The sequence below is a fragment of the Diorhabda sublineata genome, chromosome 3 (genome assembly GCF_026230105.1).
Source record: "Diorhabda sublineata isolate icDioSubl1.1 chromosome 3, icDioSubl1.1, whole genome shotgun sequence".
NCBI lineage: Eukaryota > Metazoa > Arthropoda > Insecta > Coleoptera > Chrysomelidae > Diorhabda > Diorhabda sublineata.
The window spans coordinates 11,656,835-11,677,354 of record NC_079476.1 but is presented as its reverse complement, the minus strand read 5'-3'; the positions used below and the strand labels follow the sequence as shown (position 1 = coordinate 11,677,354).

At 30.8% G+C, this 20,520-nt stretch overlaps 2 protein-coding genes across 5 annotated transcripts in view; one reads left to right on the top strand and one right to left on the bottom strand.

Annotated features, from left to right (window-relative positions):
* The window catches only part of LOC130440964 (protein prickle-like), a 332,550-nt gene that overhangs the window by 7,898 nt on the left and 304,132 nt on the right, over positions 1-20,520 (bottom strand). For all 4 annotated transcript variants that reach the window (XM_056774382.1, XM_056774380.1, XM_056774383.1 and 1 more), the window contains one exon: positions 16,530-16,772. In XM_056774382.1, coding sequence (XP_056630360.1) covers positions 16,530-16,772 — 243 coding nt within the window. The remainder of the gene's footprint in view (positions 1-16,529; positions 16,773-20,520) is intronic.
* The window catches only part of LOC130440967 (neprilysin-2-like), a 55,458-nt gene continuing 36,558 nt past the window's right edge, over positions 1,621-20,520 (top strand). Inside the window, exon 1 of the mRNA XM_056774388.1 lies at positions 1,621-1,822. Coding sequence (XP_056630366.1) covers positions 1,795-1,822 — 28 coding nt within the window. The 5' untranslated portion in view covers positions 1,621-1,794. The remainder of the gene's footprint in view (positions 1,823-20,520) is intronic.

Sequence of the window (20,520 nt, the reverse complement as noted above, 5' to 3'; positions counted from 1 at the left end):
TATATGTATATATAAATAGAAATATTGATTAATTGAAATATTTATTCTGGTTACTATAGGAATTTTAATTAATTTTTGATTGGTTTTATTTTGAATGACGTTGAATTTTTGTAGGTTAGATAAGGATAAGTTTTAGTGAATGATGTTTAATATTGATTGGTAAATTTATGGATAACATTAAATTTCAATGGGTTAGGTCAGGGACGGGGGATTCTCATCAATTGGCAGTAATGGCAGTGCACGTCGCACATTAAACAACATGCGAGCGCGGACGGGGATATAGCGAAAACCGAAAATGAAGCTCGAGCAGGTGCGTCTGATGTCGAACGCACTATCCATTTGAAGCAACTATTTCTGAACACCAGCAAATTGGAATTTTGTAAGGCCTTATCTAGGACACAATACCCAAATATAGTTGCCCACGCCCAGAAAATAATGGCTATGTTTGGTACAAGCTATTTGTGCGGACAAACGTCATGCAGAACATTTCCACATGTCACATGTTCACATAAAGACCAGCGCTCCTCAACCTTTTACTTCGCAGCTAACTTGAGTTCAATTAATTGCAATTGAAAATGTTATTTTTTAATATTGCATAATAAATTAGTGTTTCAGAAAAATTAAAGTAATACTTTTATTTCAGTAAATAATGTAATACCACAATCTGGCCCGCTATATATTTCGTTAACAAAAATTGGCACGCTAAGAAAAAAGTTTCCCCATCCCTGGGTTAGGTAGTTATGAAGTTGACTATTTCCTTCGAAAAATTTAAGCCAACCAAAAAGCTGTAATATTTTATGTTTACCTAGCAACGATCAAATTTCAGCGATAATACTGCACTAGTGCAAATTATCGATAATTTGCACTAGTGCCAAATTTTCGTCTAGGATTAATAAACATCATTTGGTTTTAATTTTATATTTTAAGAAAAGGAACAATTATTGAAAATGCAATTAGAATATACAACTTTACTGGAGGCCGACGATGGTGTTTCTATGCTGCTTCCACCATTTCTTATTGTTACTTCGCTACTGTCATTTCGCATTTTTTGTACAATTTCCTCGTGGTGTTCACTATTTACTTGGAGGTAACTCTTTATCGAGGCCTGATTTGAGTGTCCGGTAACCTTCATAATTTTTTCACGAACAAAACTGTTGTCAATAAGTTACCGTAGATACCAATTCAATGCCAATATGATGATCGTCAACTACGGTATAATTTAAAGAATAACAAATTTTAAACACAGAATTAAGTTTATTTTAAATTAAATTTTTCTCAGGAAATAGTCTGCCAAAATGCCCTCTCGTGCATGTCAAATTGTCTCATAATTTCCTCGAGTGCGCGAATGCGAAAATTAAATTATCGACAATTTGACATGCACTCGGGACATTAATATTGAATATTCATTGGCGAAAATATAAATGACAATAAATTTTATAGGTTAGGTCGTTATAAATGAAGTTGAAATTTATAGGTTAGGTTATTTAGTTGTTAATGGCGTTGAATTTTCATAGAATTTGTTTTATCGAAATCTAAAAGATATGCATAAATTACACTAAAGTTATTTAAGTCAGGTTTCTTATTAATGCATTAATCATTTACTCAATATATGTTGTTTCTAAAAATAAACGTTTTTTGTAGTTTTTTTCAGTTGTCAAAACTTTGGCAGATTGATAATTCATATTGTGTCTTTCGTGATAGATATGAGTCGCTAATGAACATCTATCAGGATATAATCTGCTATCACTCTAGTGAGAAGTTATTCGACTGATCAGTGACTTTTTCGACTGACCAATGTACTTTTTGTCACAACTTAAACAAGGTATTTCATATACTATGTTAGGCAATTTATTTATCTTTTACTTTAGTAAAAATAGATTGAATATTAAGTGTTTGACTGTATGCTATTTTAATATTGTGTTGTTTAAAGAATAAAAAAGTTTAGGAGTAACTGATCTTATATATGGTGAAGTTGTAAAAATGGATGGAGTAAAAATGTTAGAAATGACATTTGAAAATGAAAATTCAATATTCCTGTCAATAACAAATGAATTATATAAAATTCGTTTCAAAAGATATGGAGTATATGAGTTTTCATAAAAAAGTTTTAATTTTTTTTTAATTTTTTATTTTAATGTTTTTGTTGGACTCTGAGCAAAAATGAATTCTAGTTTTTGAACATTTTATATATTTTTGGTTCTTAGAAATATTTATTTAAAAGGACTATTATATTTTAATTTATTGCTTTTAAGTTTTTAGAAAACACATTCAAGACACATTGGTGCAGTTTGAATGAAAGGCCGGTATAAGCTTGATTTTATGATCTCAGGTAATTGAGTTGTAAAAACGACTGTTTATCCTTATACCAAAAGTATAACCAAGCATCATAGTGCACCATGGTCTTTGTTCAAGAAAACATGTGTTTTACTTATCTTCCGGAACTTATTGGTTTCCTTTACCTGTCATTTAAAATTTTATTATTTTCGTTTCTTATAAGTTTAGTATCAAGAAAAGGTAACTATTTTTCAGCATTCTCCTTTTATATAGTAAATTGTATATAGGGATCGAAACTATATAATAAAATTGATAATTTATTATTTTACATCAACAACTAACTAACCTCACTCAACCTATAAATTTCAACTTCACTTATAACGACCTAACCTATAAAATTTATTGTTATTTATATTCTAGCCAATGAATATTCAACTACATTCATAACGACCTAACCTATTGAAATTTAATGTTATCCATATATTTATATATATATATCCCCTTTTATAGCGTTATACGCCTTTGGGTTCCTAATCTCTAGGCCTGTCTATCTTGCCAGTCGTCGACTGCTAGGTTCCTTTCGGACATTGCTCTAGTGATTCCTTGTAGCCATGTTCTAGGTGGTCTTCCCCTCTTTCTTTTTTCTTTGGGGGTCCATTCTAATATTATTCTTGGTAGTCGTTCTCTTCCCATTCTCTTAACGTGTCCGTACCAAATCAACTGTTTCTTTTCTATATCTTCTACTAAAGTTCTTTCTACTTTCAATTGTCTTCTTATTTCCTCGTTTCTTATATGTTCCGTTCTAGATATTCTTGCTGCTCTCCTCCAGAAATCCATTTCCACTGCATTTAAGTTATTTTTTTGCTTTTCTGTAAGTTGCCAAACCTCGGAGCTATATGTAATTATTGGTTGTAAAATGGCGTTGTATATTCTCTTTTTTGTTTCTGGTCTAATATTCTTTTGCCACAGCACTGAGTTCAGGGCTCTTATTACTTTTCTTCCTTTGGTTATTCTGTCCCTAATTGTTTCCTCGTTTCGTCCTGTTGTTGTTAGTTTTACACCTAGGTATATGCATTCCTTACAGTTTTTAATTATTTTTCCCTCTAGATCTAAATTCCCAGGTGAATCTTCTGATCCTATACATATGTATTGTGTCTTCTCCGTGCTAACCTGTAGACCCCACTTTTGGTATTCTTCTATAAGTTTTCTAGACATGTACTCCAGATCTTCTTTTTCCTGTGCTACCACTACCTGGTCATCGGCATAGTGCAGTGTATACAAGGTGCTCTCCCCAATAGTTAGTCCCATTCCTTTACATTTTTTTTTCCAAACTCTTAGGGCTTCATCTATGTATATGTTGAATAGAGTTGGGGATAAACAACACCCTTGTCGCAAGCCTTTGGTTGTTTTGAAGCCGTCTGTCACCTTGTTACCTATTTTTATTTTTGCTGTTGTGTCTCTGTATAGTTCTTTTATAGCCTTTATTAGAGTGGTATTTATGCTCGTTCTTTCCAGAACCTCCCATAATTTTGAGACAGGTACTGTGTCATACGCTTTCTTCAAGTCTACCAATAGTAGGTGTACTTCTTGTGATCTTACGGTTCTCTTTTCGATTATTTGTGATAGACAGAAAATACTATCTATCGTCGATCGACCTGCTCTGAAGCCGTTTTGTTCCTCGGATTCGTATGGGTGATATTCTTCACAAATGATCTCCTTTATTATTTTTCCGTATAACCTACTGAGCGTACTAGTCACTGTAATGCCCCTATAATTATTGCAGTCTTCCTTATTTCCTTTCTTGTATATGGACGTGATCCATCCTTCTTTCCACGTTTGCGGTATTGGTTCTCCATTTAGATGTCTATTGATAATTTCTGTTAGGATATTAAACAGCCTATTTGTTCCTGCTTTTATTAATTCTGCAGGTATTCCCTCTGGACCAGGAGCGCGCCCATTTTTAAGTAGTGTTATAGCTTTCTTTGTTTTTTCTACGTTGATTTTTATTGGTTCACCTGTAATCCGTATGTCTTCAGCCGGCATGTTACTATATTCAGATCTCTGTTCTCTGAGTAATGAGCGGTAATAGTCTTGCCATTTATTTGGTGATATGGTGCCTATTGGGATATTTTCTTTTCTGCCAGATCTAACATTATCTATAAATCTCCACGATTCCCTGGATTGGCGTCCTCCTAAATAGGTATCCAATTCCTTGCATTTATTTTCCCAGCTGAGGTTTTTGGCCTCTATCGCAGCGGTTTTAAATTTTGATACAGCTTCACTATATTGTTCCTTATGTTCTGCTTTTTTAGTGCTTAGCCAGGTATGATACAATCGTTGTTTTTGTTCTTTTAAATTTTGCAGTTGTTCAGTCCACCAATAATTTCGTGTTCTCTTTTTCATTTCTTTATATCCTAAGGCTTCTTTGGCTGCTTTGTGTATGCTGTCAATTACTACTTTGGTAAGATTGTCTGTTGGTTCTTGTTCGTACTCCTGTGGGAGGTTTTGGTCCAGTCTTTGTTGGTATAATAATTTTGTGCTCTCGTTCATAAGGCTTTCTATATTATAGTTTGGTATATCTATATCTGTTAAATCTTTACTGTTTTGCAGTTGATTCTTTTGTTTGTTGTCTTTGATTATTGGCATTATTAACTTAGCTTTTATCAGATGATGGTCACTTCTACATTCTGCGGATCGATATACTCTGACATTGTGCACTTTTATCTTCGTTTTTTGTTTCATTATAAGATAGTCGATTATTGATCTTAGATTTCTAGTTATTTGCGTCCATGTATATGTGTGTATTTCCTTATGTTTAAAATACCCATTCATTATTCTTAGTAAGTTATGTTGACAGACATCTATCAACCTGGAGCCATTATCATTCCTGGTATTTTCACCGTAGGGCCCTATTATCTCATGCTTCGTTTCTTTGCCAGTTCTAGCATTTAGGTCTCCCAGTATTATGATTTCTCGATCGTTACCTGTCTGAGATATTAGCTCATTTAGCGTTTCATAATACTTTTCTTTTTCATCTACCCGTGCGTCTTCATTAGGTCCATAAGTAGCAATTATTGTTATTTTGTAGCCTTTTAAATTGACATTAACTTTTATTGTTCTATCGCTTATTGCTTCCCAGCTGGAGACGTTCTTCTTATACTTCTCATGTATAAGGAGCGATATACCCCTTTTTGCATGTTCTTCTTTGTTAACGCCGCTGTATATGTGGATATATTCCCCGAGTGTTTGTGTACCTTGTCCTTTTTTCTTTGTTTCAGAGAGAGCAATAAAGTCCAGTTTATGTTTTTTAATTTCTTGTAAAATGTCATCTACCTTCGTTCTAATTCCCTGTATATTCCATGTTCCACAAATCATAGTCCGTTTTCGTTGCCATTGTCGTTTTCCATTTTGATCATCCATATTCCGAGGCCTAGTTTTCGGATTTTTAGCCAAAAGAAGTTTTTTCCAAGTGATAGGGGGCTGGCCTATCGACTTGACCCTCCTCCTTTACCCGGGCTTGGGACCGGCAGTTGTGTCCAGCGGGCTACTCAATCCACCACACCGAAACACACCAGGCGGAGTTATATATCCATATATTTACCAATCAATATTAAACATTATTCACTGAAACTTATCCTTATCTAACCTATAAAAATTCAACGTCATTCAAAATCAAACCATTCAAAAATTAATGAAAATAGTAACCAGAATAAATATTTCAATTTCATATTGAATTTTGAATTCCATGAGTTTAAAAATTTTTACAAGCTTTAATAATATCATAATCACCGGAAATCTTAATTAATTATTGTGAGTAAAATTTTATTATTGTTATACATTTACAAATATTTCTTATATTGTATTTGACCATAATTTCAGTCCCAGACGATGAATACATAAGTATTCGAAAGCTCGGAAAATATATTGTTAGTCCACTTTGGTATTTCCTTGCCACGTTCCCAATAAAAAACTATTCATTTAATAAAACTATTCTAATTCATTTAATTTTAACTTGTCGTTATTTAGTGTGAACCAATTCTTATAACCAATTAAATAATATTAGCATATATGTCAAAATCAATGTTATTTTGTAACGTCTGTCATTATGACAGATTACGAATAAAGACAATTTATAAGAATTTATTTGATATTTGATTTGGATCATTATTTCGATTCAATAAACTATTTAGGATAATAAATTAACATTTTTTTATAAATTTTTACGCATTATTATAAGAGAGTTAGTTGATATTTTAGAGTACAGGAAAAATCAACAATACAGACATTATATTCACTTTCATTACATTTGTTATTTTTGTGAAGTTTTGAAATTCGTAAAATCAAAGAACTGTTGCGTGAAACTCATGCATTAATCGCAAGTCTTCATAGTCGCAAAAGTAATCATACCATTGCCGCCGAATTGAAAATACCTCAACGTATCGTGTATTGCAATATGAAAAAATATGTATACATCAAAAGATTTGACGAAAGATGCCACGTCTAGGGTGGCAGTGAAGATACACCTCTTTTAAGGCAACAAAATGAAATCAATAGATTCTAGTGAATTTTCCAAATATTCCAAATATCTAGCAACAATTTGTCAAAAATAACTGGGAATGATTTTTATATAGTAGATTCGATTATAATCAGATTTTAGGTTGTTAGGGACGATTATTCATAATAATTACACCAAACCGCATTACATAGTACTCACGAATCTGTTTATCGACAATGAAGTCATACGGGTTGCTGTCCAGTGGATGCATTCGGCCTGTATATATTATGTTACCTTTTTCTTTTCAAATTGTCGGCATTTTTTCTTCTGGTATGTTAAGAAATCAGCAACTACGACAAATGTTTCTTATTCGTTTTCGGCACGAAAATCAAATTACTGGCCTTTGGATGGGTAGGTCCGATCATTAACGACAAAGTGGACGTGTTATACAGAAAGCAAAATCTATTTAATGTAATGTTTCCAATACTACGATTCGGAAATGTAGACGCCAACCCTGAACCAAATTAATAACTATTGTCAGTATATGGAACATTTATCCAACAACTATTGTGTAATTAGATCTCCAGTTCAGGAGGATTTCAAGTCCGATTATTCTTTGATTTTATATTTTCCTAATGATACATGTAAAGAACATGTTGATGCTTTTTAATACTTTCAACTCTTAATATAAATTTACCATAAAAATCGGGTATGTGATTTCTCTAGATATGCTGTTAAACAGGACCAATAATAATGAGAAAAAAGTAAATTATTACAAAAAAAAATGGTCAGGGCAATATCAAAAGTGTAATTCAATTCATACAAAAAAACAGAAATATCTTATTAACAAATACACTTGAGACCGTTTCTGTTTTTTAAAATAATAGTATTTATGTGCATAATCCAAATTTTGAAGACATTATAATATCAAGTTATAAGTCAAAAATCGAAAGCAACAAGATCACAGGTTATATACTTCACATGTTAAAAAATTAAATAGTACTTTTAAAGTTTGTAGTATGAAAACTTGAATCAAACATAAAATGATCGTTAGAGTAGTTGTATACAGGATGATCAGATGGTAATTATTTCTGAATGAACCACATATCGGGACAGCAAATGAGAATTTTTTTCAAATTTTTGGCAATTCCGAAGACTCTAAAAAACTTTGTCCAGAACTTGCGGGAGAGATCTTAATTTTAAACTTTTTGTAAAAATGAGGATTTTTAATAACACAACTATGACTATTTCTAAAATTGAACCCTCCTATTAGTGGAAAGGGCTTCATCAGCGAGGAAAATATTTTTTATAAATATGGTATGAACGTATAATTAAATTTTTATACTCGAAAAAATGAAGATTGAGCGTCGTTGCTGATTATGATCGAGTACTGAGGATTTTAATCAATTCCTATTTAAATTTCATCCCCCTAATCAACAGAAAAATGGACGAAAGAAGTTTCTATATTTTGCCTTAAAACGAAACAGAGCCATAGTTTACATTAAGTGTTTTGGTTCATTTTTTCATATTTTAAGCTTGTTTGTCGGAAATCCAATGTACGTATATTGTTTTCGATATTGTGATTTTATTGTCGATTTTGAAAAAATTTTCAAGTCTCTAATAATATTTTGATAATCATTAGTTCTCCATATTTCTAAGAGAGTAATGTTGAACCCCTATTTTATGAATAAATGGGAAATGTGGTTAAATACTTTATCAACCTATCAAATCAAGATATAAATAATATAATCAAATGAATATATATTATGAGGTATGATCTGCGTCTAATAAGTAACCCCTCACGAGTTAGTATCCTTCATTAGTGATCCGTACCTCTCATCAACTTCCATTTAACATTTCACCATTCCGTTTCTCTCGAAAGTTCCAAGTTCTACAAACCGTATAATGAGAACTTTAAATTGGAATTCTCAATCATTCCCTTAACGGCCCTACCGAATTACATCTTGTGTAACAGGGAAGAAGTTGAAGGGACTGATGTTCACATATTGAGTAATTCATTAGTGGGAGCTCTTGAATATTCTGATATTTTGTAGATAAGTAAAGTATACGGAAAATGTGAACAATTTAGATAAATGTGAGTCATGAGGAGTTTTACATATGTCTACCATATGTAAAGTCTCTCAAAGGGGATATCATGTGGCTACTGAAAAGTGTCGACTCCTCTTCTTTATTAATTTACAGGATTTATGAAATGGGCCAAAAATTTTAATTGGCTATAGTGTTTACACAGCTCATTTGATTTGATTTGATTTGATTACTTTCATGATGTAAAATGTGATTTTCAAACTGCATGAATAACCAATGGAATCAATATATAAGACAACGTTGTCGCATTATTTTCAATAAACGATCAAATCTTATCAAACATAAAAAACCATAAGGTAATAATTTAAACAAAAGTTAGAAATTTTGAGTATGACGATAAACTGTTTTGAATTACAATAATGACAAACATTAAATAACAAAAAAATAGTAACTAATAACAATAACGAGTAACAATTTTGGGACAATAACTGAAATTATGTAGTTAAGACGCATAAATAAGAACTTAAAAAAATACAATAGTATATTGTTGTATTGTTAATTGCCGTATTAAATCGCGGATACACCAGTGATCGTTTCTACTAGTATTACAAAAAAGTATAATTCTGTCAATTAATTAATATCCGCTATTAATATTCTCTGTGGAAGGGAATCTTAATGGCCATAAAATAGGACCTTCAATTCCTATCCATTTGTTGACATAAATATTATTAGATGTTGTCTCACTGCCAGTAGGGATATGCCCCATCATGCTGAAAATGGATTCCTCGGATAACAACGGTCGAATTGGTTAATTCGGCTACATATTTTGTGGAAAATCAAAATAGACCTGTCTTCATAATGAACCATCAAAAAATGATCCACACGTTAACCGAAAAACTTAAATGACAACGACAATATCGAATAGCACAGGGATTGTGTAATTATAATTACATTAATTACAATATAAATTGTAACTTGTACATGGTTGGTCGATGATTGTTAATCCATTTACACAATATTTCTGTGCTTAATTTACATGTGTTTTATTCTGCCATTAGGAAAAGTGCCATTTTCTGGCAGATAAGTAAAAACTGACCCAAATAATGGATGGCTGGGAGTGCGACGATCAGGAGATCTTCTGTGACATTCTCTAACAGTAGGTCTACTATTACCTTTACAAAACTCATAAACAGAAATTATGTCGGCATATTCTGTGTTCGAGAACTGTTGTGGTATTTTAAACGAAAGTAACGAAAGCTTTACCTTTAACTATAATCATTTACCATTAACACATACTTTAACACATTGAGGTTTGACTTTCCAATCATTTCAATTTATCATTTATCAAAAATAATACCCCAAAGTCTAAAAATTCTAAATTGAAAAACAATGGATTCTGCCTTTAGAGATAATACAAAGTGATATAACTTTATACTTTATAATGTGATACGTAACTGTAGTTGTTTTATATTACAATTTATAGTCATTTTCACAAATCACCCTCTAAATTAATATAAAAGAGAAGTTGATAATATTTAAAATAGGAGATTTATTACACAATCTGAGGTACGCATAATTTGATTCACTAACAGTACAACTGATAGACATAACTTTGATTTAGATAAAAATAGAAATACCATATCTTGTTAAGTACATAATATTTATAAGATAACAGAATTATTTTAGTTTTTTCTTAACTGCTTAATTTTAAACCCAAATGTGAGTATTCGATGAAATTATGGGGTTGAACTATAATGGATTATTACTGTTGTGGCATTGAAAAAAAATAGAATGACTAAGATCAAAAAAATTGTGATATGTGATTTCTTTTAAGCTTAGGAAAAACTCTTGTTAAGTATTATTCATTCATTTCTTATTATCACTTAAGGAAAACAAGATGAATAACACGAATAATGCTTCAGTTCTTACTGAAATCAGTAAATTAACTAGAGTGAATCCCTCACTAACTCTAACATTCTTCTAAAATGATCAAGGCAAGTTATACCCGCCAAATAAAACTAAGTACCTTATTAGTGCCAACAAAACTTTCATTTCATTTAAAATTGACAAGCCCTCCACTTGTTCTTCTTGATACATTTAGAAAAGCCAAACCGATTAACGTTGTTAGTTGTTACAAAAAATTCCATAGAAATTCGTCCAAATCATCATGCCCTATAGGCTGTAGTGGAAAAGATTGTATTTCAAGCCCCAGCATAAAACAACGGCTAACGAACTCCCAATGGCAACATCCGCCAACCCAATGAAAAGTTCTCATTTCAATTATTATAAATTTGACTGAGTTCTAATCTGGAATTTATCTACAGGAAAAAACGTGACTCTTTCTCTAGGATAGATAGAAAAAATGAAAAATAATTAGGGTTTGCTTAGTAAGCAATTTTTGTAATTCCACCTGTATTTAAGATTAAGGGCGATGGAGAAAAACATTACAGGTTTTTTACGATTTTGCCGAAACTACGGGCAACATTGAAATGAAATTTCACAAAAATATGTTAAAAAATTTAGATACATCTTGATTTGACTCAAACGAGGCTATTTTTACGCGACAAGGTAAATTTAAACTTCCACTTATTCGAGATAATAGAAGATTTAACGCTGAACGAGCAAATAGCTTTATCTTTTAGATAGATATTGTGATTGGTTAGTTAGGTCAGAAGATCAACGATAAACTAGTGTATTCGTGAAAATTGAGGACATTTTAAACACTTATTTTGATTGATAAATCTAGATTGTAGATTTTCTGGAGAGTCGTTTTTACTTTTCCGCCACTCTGCAGCTATAACGAGAAGATTTTTTATACTTCTTTACATCTGCATCCCAAATATGTCGACTCCTTTTAAAGTTTTTTTATTCCACTTCCCAAGGTGTTGGCCTTTTCACGAAATTGACAGGACATTCTCAGATTAGATGCTCTGATGTGTCAATGACTTGCTCATAGAATCTGCAGTTGCTCTCTGCTATGTATATCTTATTAAGTTGGTACTTGAGGTGCAGTGACCTGTCAGAAGACCGATAACCATTTAAGTTTCAATGCACATCACGGGAAGCTCCTCAGACATATTGGCTGATGTGGTTATGAATATTTTAGTTTGTATTGTAGTGTTTTTTTCAAAAATTCGTAACAGTATTATACCTGAAAAGTTTCTCCAGTAAGGCTCCATCCGTCCACTTATTGATATGACATCTCCACATTCCACAGTGAAGCACTGGTCCAAAATATGGTGCAGTGGTCCTTTTTTGGTGAGGTTACTTGCTATGCTTCTGTTAATTAGTACTTCTAGAGTTTCTCAGAAGCCTCCAGTTATGTTCAATTCCTACTACCATGTAACTAGTAATTTTTTTCTTCAACGACTTTTATCTTGATTACGGATAGCGTTACGTAATTTTATTATTAAGCAAACTCCAAGTATTTTTCAGTTTCCCGCCTATCACAGAAATGGGGTCACCTTTTTTTAGAACACCCTCTATAATTAAGCTGTTATAAAATAATATTTTTAAATCTAATTGTTATTAATAAAATATGATGGAAAGGGTAAGATTTGATATAACACAAGAAAAATTATTACAATGATGTATTTATTTTTTTCATAGCTGTTCTCTCTTATAAGTGTCTAGCTTGATCAACAGAAGCAAACAATTATGTTAAGATAAGAATTAAGATAAAATGATTATTGAAAACAGAAAGTGTTCCTAACAATTATTTAGATCATTTAGATTTATTCAAATTTGTCTGTCTCTATTTTCGGCTATCTATACTATATTTGTTTTCCAACCAAATCATTTTATCTTGTTCGATTGCCCTATTTATTGGACAGAAACTATTATGATTCTACTACTTTTAAAACTGTCTCCTTCACTGAGATTTGTATTAAATCGAGGCCAGGACTAATTATATGACCATTCTCTTCCATTGATATTTGCTGTATTCAGCATCTCCCAGATGATTGGCCATAGAAGTTATATATATTGAAGCAAGTAGCGTGTATTCTAATTCAATTTTTTATTGAAAAACAATTATAATTCCAAAATAAAAAATATCATAGGAATCGATTGAAGTTAATGACTATATTGTGGATAATCTTAGTGGGTTTAATTTTTCAATCATATTCAAATATTCAGTTGGTGAAACTTATAACAGTAGAAATTTATTTGCACCTGTTTGAAATAAAGAATTATGGAGTGAATAACATTAATTGATTTAACAACACAATAAAGTGAAATGAAATAAGTTCAAGATATAGGTGATCCTAATGTGAAGCTTGGCTGGAAACACCATATTTTAGAATTATAATGTATGCTGCAAACACAGAGAAAATAAAATTGGAAAACTTGGGTAGAATAATATTTTTCATGTCGTCTATTTTGTAACAAGAGCCGACGATGTATTATTTAGAAAGTTTTCTAATTTAAATTTTGCTCTTGAACGCTTTTGGTATGTATTTACCCCTCAGTTTACAAATCCTTCGATCATTTCAGAATGACAACAATTTTTTGTAGGCTACACTTTTATAATGAGTTCATGAGAAATCCCTCTACATCAACAAAATCTACAAATTGAGGCAAATGAATCTTTAAACTTTTCCAACTTCATTTACCCTATCTCACCGATCGTTTAATGCCAGCAATATTTAAAAGGCTCTATCGACTCCAGCCCTCTTCCCTCATTAAATAGTCCTCGGGGAGCTAATGCACTTCTATAATTATTGTTGAATCTTGATAACTCTTAATTTGGAGCATTATTTCTAGCACTGCTTTTTCTTGAGAATAAATTTTGAATACCATTCTGAATGATTATTTTCATTTCGAAATTGTTCCATTAAATTTGAGACAATTAAAAAAACAAGCGTTTAAAATCCTCATTGACTTCTACTTAAACTGAACAGTATAATTATCAAAAATGCAAAAAAGTAATTCAGTAGTATGTGATGAATTGATTGATTTTTTATACGTTAAGATATGGTTTGCTCAATAGGTATTCACTTAAGTTGACAGTAAGATATAGGGAAATAAGCAAAATCGAGTATTTTCCATAAAAAAATCAGCCTCATATAAAAACATATTAGTGCTTATTAATTGAAACTATCTTTACATTCCTTCGAAATATATTGTTTGCAAAGCATTACAACAGATATTTTTAGATATAAAATAATCAAATATACCTTTCCAGCATTTTGAAATAAAAACAAATTGTGCGGTATTTAACGGTATGAATTAATTTCATTCAACTTGAGATTGCTTCTGGTAGTTATTAACAATACGCAATTCCAAATTTTAAAAATCTAATTCCCAATATTTAGTGAAAAAGAAAAACGTTTAGGCGTTTAAAGTCGATAAAATTAATAGTTTAGAAGGAATTTGAATATTTAAAGCGTTTGTCATCGGTAACCACTTTATAATTATAATACATTTATTATAAAAATCTTATTGAAGAGGTTATTCATTCACACCATTTACGTTTATAGACGATAAAAATTTGCACGATACTGTTGAAACCAATAATGAACAAGGATTATTTCTAAAAATATTTTTGCATAGTTGGTAGTACACCTAATGGTGTATACCTTGGTAACTATCAGTTTGGTTTATGGGCACTGCTTGAAATAGTTCATACATTTATTTAGTTATACACGAACATTTGAGGTCCAGTGTGTTTTCTGGTTTGAGAGTTATAAGTTATAAGATCGTTTGCTAGTGTATATCAAACGTATAAAATTTTTCTTAGTAATCCTGACACATATGTGAATCGAATACGGGTCCTCAGATTTGTCAACATCTAGATAGACATTGTTTTACTCTGTTAGCCACCTTACGTTCTTTAATTCATAAGTACATTGAAAAATACATAGGTTTGAAGTTAGTGCATTGTAAACATTATAAAAATGGTAAATAAAAAAGCTTTATTGGTACCCGTAACATAGAGTTTCGAACTGCCTATGAATCAGATAACATCTCTACCGCAAACTATATACAGAGTGAATATTATGTATGGAACGCCTCAATTATTTCGGAAACGACTTGGGTCTTGTGATAAGGGCGGTATTATGGTGGTATCTACATTGTTGTAAGTTCTTGCCTTTTTCTGGAAAAATAATGAACTTTGTTATTTCAAATGTATCACCCTATATATTTTGTATTTTTAGAAATTCTTAAGAAATATTGATCATTTCTCATGTAATATTCAGCTACATTCACTATAGTTACAATAAACTTAGATGACTACGATTAAATAAAATCGTTTCATTTGATTCTTCTCAATGATTTATGTGCTAATACAAATATCTTATCAAAGTCTAGTGTCAGTAAGTAAAAAGCTAAACGAAATTGGTGCAGTAAAATATTTTTCCAAATCAAGGCGCAAAAAACCTATAACAACTGAAGACAAATATTTAAATATTTGTGACATGTTAGAAGTAGATCCACATTTGTGAAGAAGCAAACTTATGAATTTTAGGAAATATACAGTAAAGGTGATTACAGCAGATGCACAAAAAGTTGTTTATTTACTTCAATACAACATGCAATGCGATTTTTAAAACTTTGCAATACATTTTACAACATCCCTGATGCACAATTCTTCTTATCTCTGTGGTAATCCTATCTTTTAATTTCTGAATAGTGACAGGTTTTGTTTTATATCCGATGTTTTTAAGGGAGCCAAATATTGCCGTTTGGGATATTGTTATTGTCTGAAAATTTCTAATAACGAAGTTTTATTTTAAATGTAATTGAAAATACTTACTTGTATTTGGAAATATTGGAACCAACTCAGGTAAAATCCTTTTTTCCAATAAATCTAGATACATCGCACCATTCAAGTTACCCTCAATGAAAATTGTTTTGTCGCCTATTATTCCAGCCCATACATTTAGGTTTTCGGGATAATGGGTGTGGGATTCACGAATCCAACGAGGTTTGTTACGTGACCAGTACAATCTTTCAATAGGACAGAAATATCTAATGATTTGTTTTCAGTTGATGCAATTTTTCTGATTTGGATAAATCTTTTACTGAACCAGTTTCGTTAAACTTTTTTATTATATATATATATATATATATATATATATATATATATATATATATATATATATTATATATATATATTACATATATTACACATTTCTTGTTGACTTCTACGCCTATCATCATATCCTAATATCATTAAAATATCAATTGGTTCTTTTTCAGATAAACGATCCATTATGACTTTCAATAAACTGCAGCAATAATAATTTATTGAAACGACAAATTTGTTATTGTAGCAGTCATCAAATGTATGATTTTTATTTCGGCGGAGATAACGCAAATCTAGCTATAACTCCGAAATTTCTTAAGGATTTCGAAAAGCGAAAAATATATAAAGCGATCCAATTAAAATTTCAAATTTTTCCCAGAAAAAGGAAAGATCTGACAAAATGTAAATATCAACATAGTATCGTCCGTATCACAAGACCCTACACATAAATTTATAAAAATCGTACAAGCCGTTTCCGAGATAATTGAGACGTTCCATATATAAAACTCTGTACAAAATCAATATTGAAACTAATCCATAATTCTTTTAATAATCCATTTGTGTTTTTTGATATTCTGTTGGAAAAAATGTTATATATTACAAAAAATAATCGTTACTGTTACTTAGTATAACGTTTGAATTAAAAAAAAATACGTTAATAAAGTCTTCAATCAATCAACTCACCCCATCACATTGCATACTTCCAGGTATTTGTCTAACTGCTCCTCTGCCCAATGCTTCCCTTTTCCTTTGAGCTGAAAAAAGTCTGAGCTCTTTCCTCTCTTCATCTGATAAAGCATGGCAGTAACGTACTTCGTTGTCATGGGGAGGTAATTGTTGAAGTAATTGTCGCACTCGGTATCGCTCTCCTACCGAGTTCACGTACGGCACTTTGTCTTCGGGAAGTGCGCTGAAGTATAAGTGAACCTAGAATGAAGTATTTATATTAGAGAACCTATGATATCCTTATTTTTTATTCATAGTATAGAATTGGATTCGTCGATAAAACTTACTTTTCCTTTTTTGAATCTCACCTACTCTTTGTTCTACTCCTATATTATTCTTGTAACGTTTGTTAATATTTGGTTTAAGCAGAAGAGCAGATTGTAAAATCTACTCCATAAAAATATAAAGTTTCAAGTCTTCCTCATATGTTTATATTTGAAACAATATGTCTGATTCGCTAACACATTCAATCTAATGATACCCACACTCAGATTTAATATAAACTTCAATTCAAATGTTTTAATTTTGAAATTTTTTAAAAGAAGAGATGCTAAAACACCACAATTTTCAAATATATATGAATTGGAACGAAGTCTATACCAACTATGAACGTGATTGTGTTGTTTGATAGTGTCAATCAAATACTAAATTGACAAGGGTTGCACAAAAAAATTCAAAAATATACTATTCTTAATAAAAATTACAATCTTTTGCAAAATCGTGTGCTTATCATTGAGATGTGGTCTGAGAATAATGTGAAAATATGTACACTGTATAAAATAACAATAACAATATTAAATCAAATTTTTACATTCAATTTGTATAGGTTAGCTTAGGTTAGGTCATTATAGATGGAGTTCAATTTTTATACATTAGGTAAGGTTAGGTCGTTACTGATGATGTTGAATTTTTTATAGAATTTGTTTTTTTCAAAATTTAGGAATTGTGCATAAATTACACTAATGCTAATAAAATCATTTTTTCATCAATATATCATTCTGAGCAATATATGTTGTTACTAAAAATAGGTGTTTTTTGCTTTCTGTTGTCAATACTTTGACTCAAAGTTCATAGAATGACCTTAATAAAAAGTGTTTTCGGTAAGTGAGCATGTCAGGGAGAGAGAGAGAGAGATTCGTTGGTTAAAGTTTGGTAGGATAGAAGGATTTTTGTAAAGAATTTTGGTGTGTTTGAGTAGGCCCTGATATAGAAGTTGTTCCTCCGCAGGGGCATGTCAGGGTATAATTTACTATCATTTGTATTTTAAACTTTAACTTAGTTTAAACAAAGAATTCCATGAAATATGTAATGCAACTCATTATATAGTATATTCTCATGTAACGGAGAGTTATAATACCTACTCACTAATCTAAAACCTAATACGGTCATTTTAAATATTATTACAGAATAATTTAAATATTTTCTAAAATTTTCATAAAAAATACTTGTGCAAATACAAGTTTTTGGGATTTTATTGGACTTTTATAATCATAAGCTGTACAGAATAATAGAAAAGGGTATGGACTGGTCGAAAACTCTGTGTTAAAGATTATATAGCCGTACCATGAAATCTATGATTACCAATTTACCAATAAAAGTTGAACATTAAATTTTATTTTAATTTCAAGAATTCTAGACAAATTTCACCGAAAATACGATTTTTGGTTAATGCTCATAATAAGGAGTAAATTGTATACTCTTAACACTTTAGTTCAGTTTTAAGGTGCAGTTTGCAATATATTGTGAATTATAGTGTGATTATGGAAAATTTGGAAGGGTCGAAAAATCGGTTCTTCAACAGTTCATGGAAAAACATTAATATTTACAAATATTTATGTAAAAGTGGAGAAGAGAAATGTGGTGAATTTCAAAGAGCACGTAAAGCTCCAGAAAAACCAAAATCTAAGTAAAAAATCTTTAAAAGCAATATTTCGAAGGAGAGTGAATCCTTCTTGAGAAATAAATTTTCGACAATGGACAAAGTTTATGCCACGGTTCGAAGTGCTAAGGATTACCCTGAACTGAGTCGAAGCACACTATGGAATCTTAAAATAGAAATAGATTTTCTCTGGAAAAAACATTCCAGAAAACATATTTTAATAGAAATAAATGATATAATATTTAGATGAAATTACGTAAGGACTGTAAAAGAAAAACCAAAGAAGAAATATATTTTATTTAGCTGAAGCAAGGATCAAAGATACACCAAATAAATTGTAGTAAGATAAAACTTTTACAAGTCGAAGACATGCTTTTTAAATTTATCTACTGGTTTAGATCCAACATCAGAAAAGAGGCGCAGACTAATAATAGTCAAACAGTCAAACGGTTTATTGACTTATGAATCTACTCGTTGCATGAGGACACGAATGCTGACGCTTTTAAAGAATGGTTCGAACAAATGATATATAATTGAAGTTATCAAGACGTTAAAAAAATCAAAAAATATAAAATTGATGAAATTGTAGAAAATCTCCAACCTCCATTGCGAACCAAACTCGATTGAACTAGTATGGGTACACTTTCAGCTGTTTGGAAGTTATAAGTGGGTTAATTAGGCGAAAATATAATCGTACAGCTGAAATATTCATTATATTTATACAAATGATATTTCATACGAAAATCCTCGAGGTATAACTTAAAGAAATATTTCATTTGTCTTCTAAAAGAAGTAGTACGCCTATGGATAACGAATGCTTCATCATTTTATTACTTTTGCATTAATAAAATTAGATTAATAGTTGGTGTTCTATATTTGATTCTATCAAATGCGCATGAAGTGTTAAATTTTGTAAGTTAGCTTCAAATTTTATTGTTCAAAAATTCTTGAAAGTTCGCAAAGACAGCAATATTTAGTGGAGCAATCTGATTTCATCCATACAGTTCTTATCCGTTAGATTGACCTACGGCTGAAGCGGTCATTTCACATCCATCGATGGAAATGACAGACGAAAATTTCTATTGGTTTTAACTACATGTAAGTGGCTGGACTCAATATTTTCAGTAGTGAATTTTTCAGGGGATTTTCACAACTTTTAAAGATTAAAAATATTTGATAACTCTGTAAGTGGAATAATTTTCCAATGAAATAGTTAAAAGTATTCAATCATTATATGTTGCGCGACAAGATATATATTAGTTTGTTTAATAAACTAACAGCCCTGACTTTCATCGTTATTCAATTGATATAATTATATGAAGAAAACGTTTAGATTAAATAGGTAAAAAGGGTAATATCAACTTTAGAATCATTACTGAGTAACCCCCGTATTTTCCTACTAATGCTGCAGCTACTTTTCTCCTTCCAAAACTCAAATTACCATGTCGATATCCCGGTTTTAAGTCGATGGACGTCTTTGAGACGATAATTGATATCTTTCTATTCCTAAATGAGCGATAAACTCAAATGTTTTTCTAAGATTGGTAGAATTCTTAAGATTTGTCAAATATCAAAAAATTGTTTGAATGGTGGAAATAAATCAATAGTACTTGATTTTATAGGTCTATTATAACTAAAAAAATCTATCCATATACAATCAACAGATTTTGTTTCTGCTAATTTATGTCATACCAAGTGATTGTGACAGTTTTGTGGGATTGGTTTTCAAATTTGTTCTCTCTCGTCATGAGCATTCAAGATAGAAACTTATTTTCAGCCAATTCTTTTGGTCACTGTTATTAAGCTTTTGATATCCATATATCGGTTCATTAGCTAAATTAATATTCAGGTCTAGCGATTCATGAAAACTCTCTTGACTTTCTATAAACAAATCTAAAACATAGTTATGTTTTGAATTTTTTGAGAATTTTAAAATAATTTTAACGTTTTTATTGTAAAATGGACTTTAATGTTGACATTATTTTTACCATAAGCAATAAATACAATAAGTTCTTCATAATTAAATCGAAGCTAGTCATTAATAATGGATAAGGTGAGAAATATAATCAC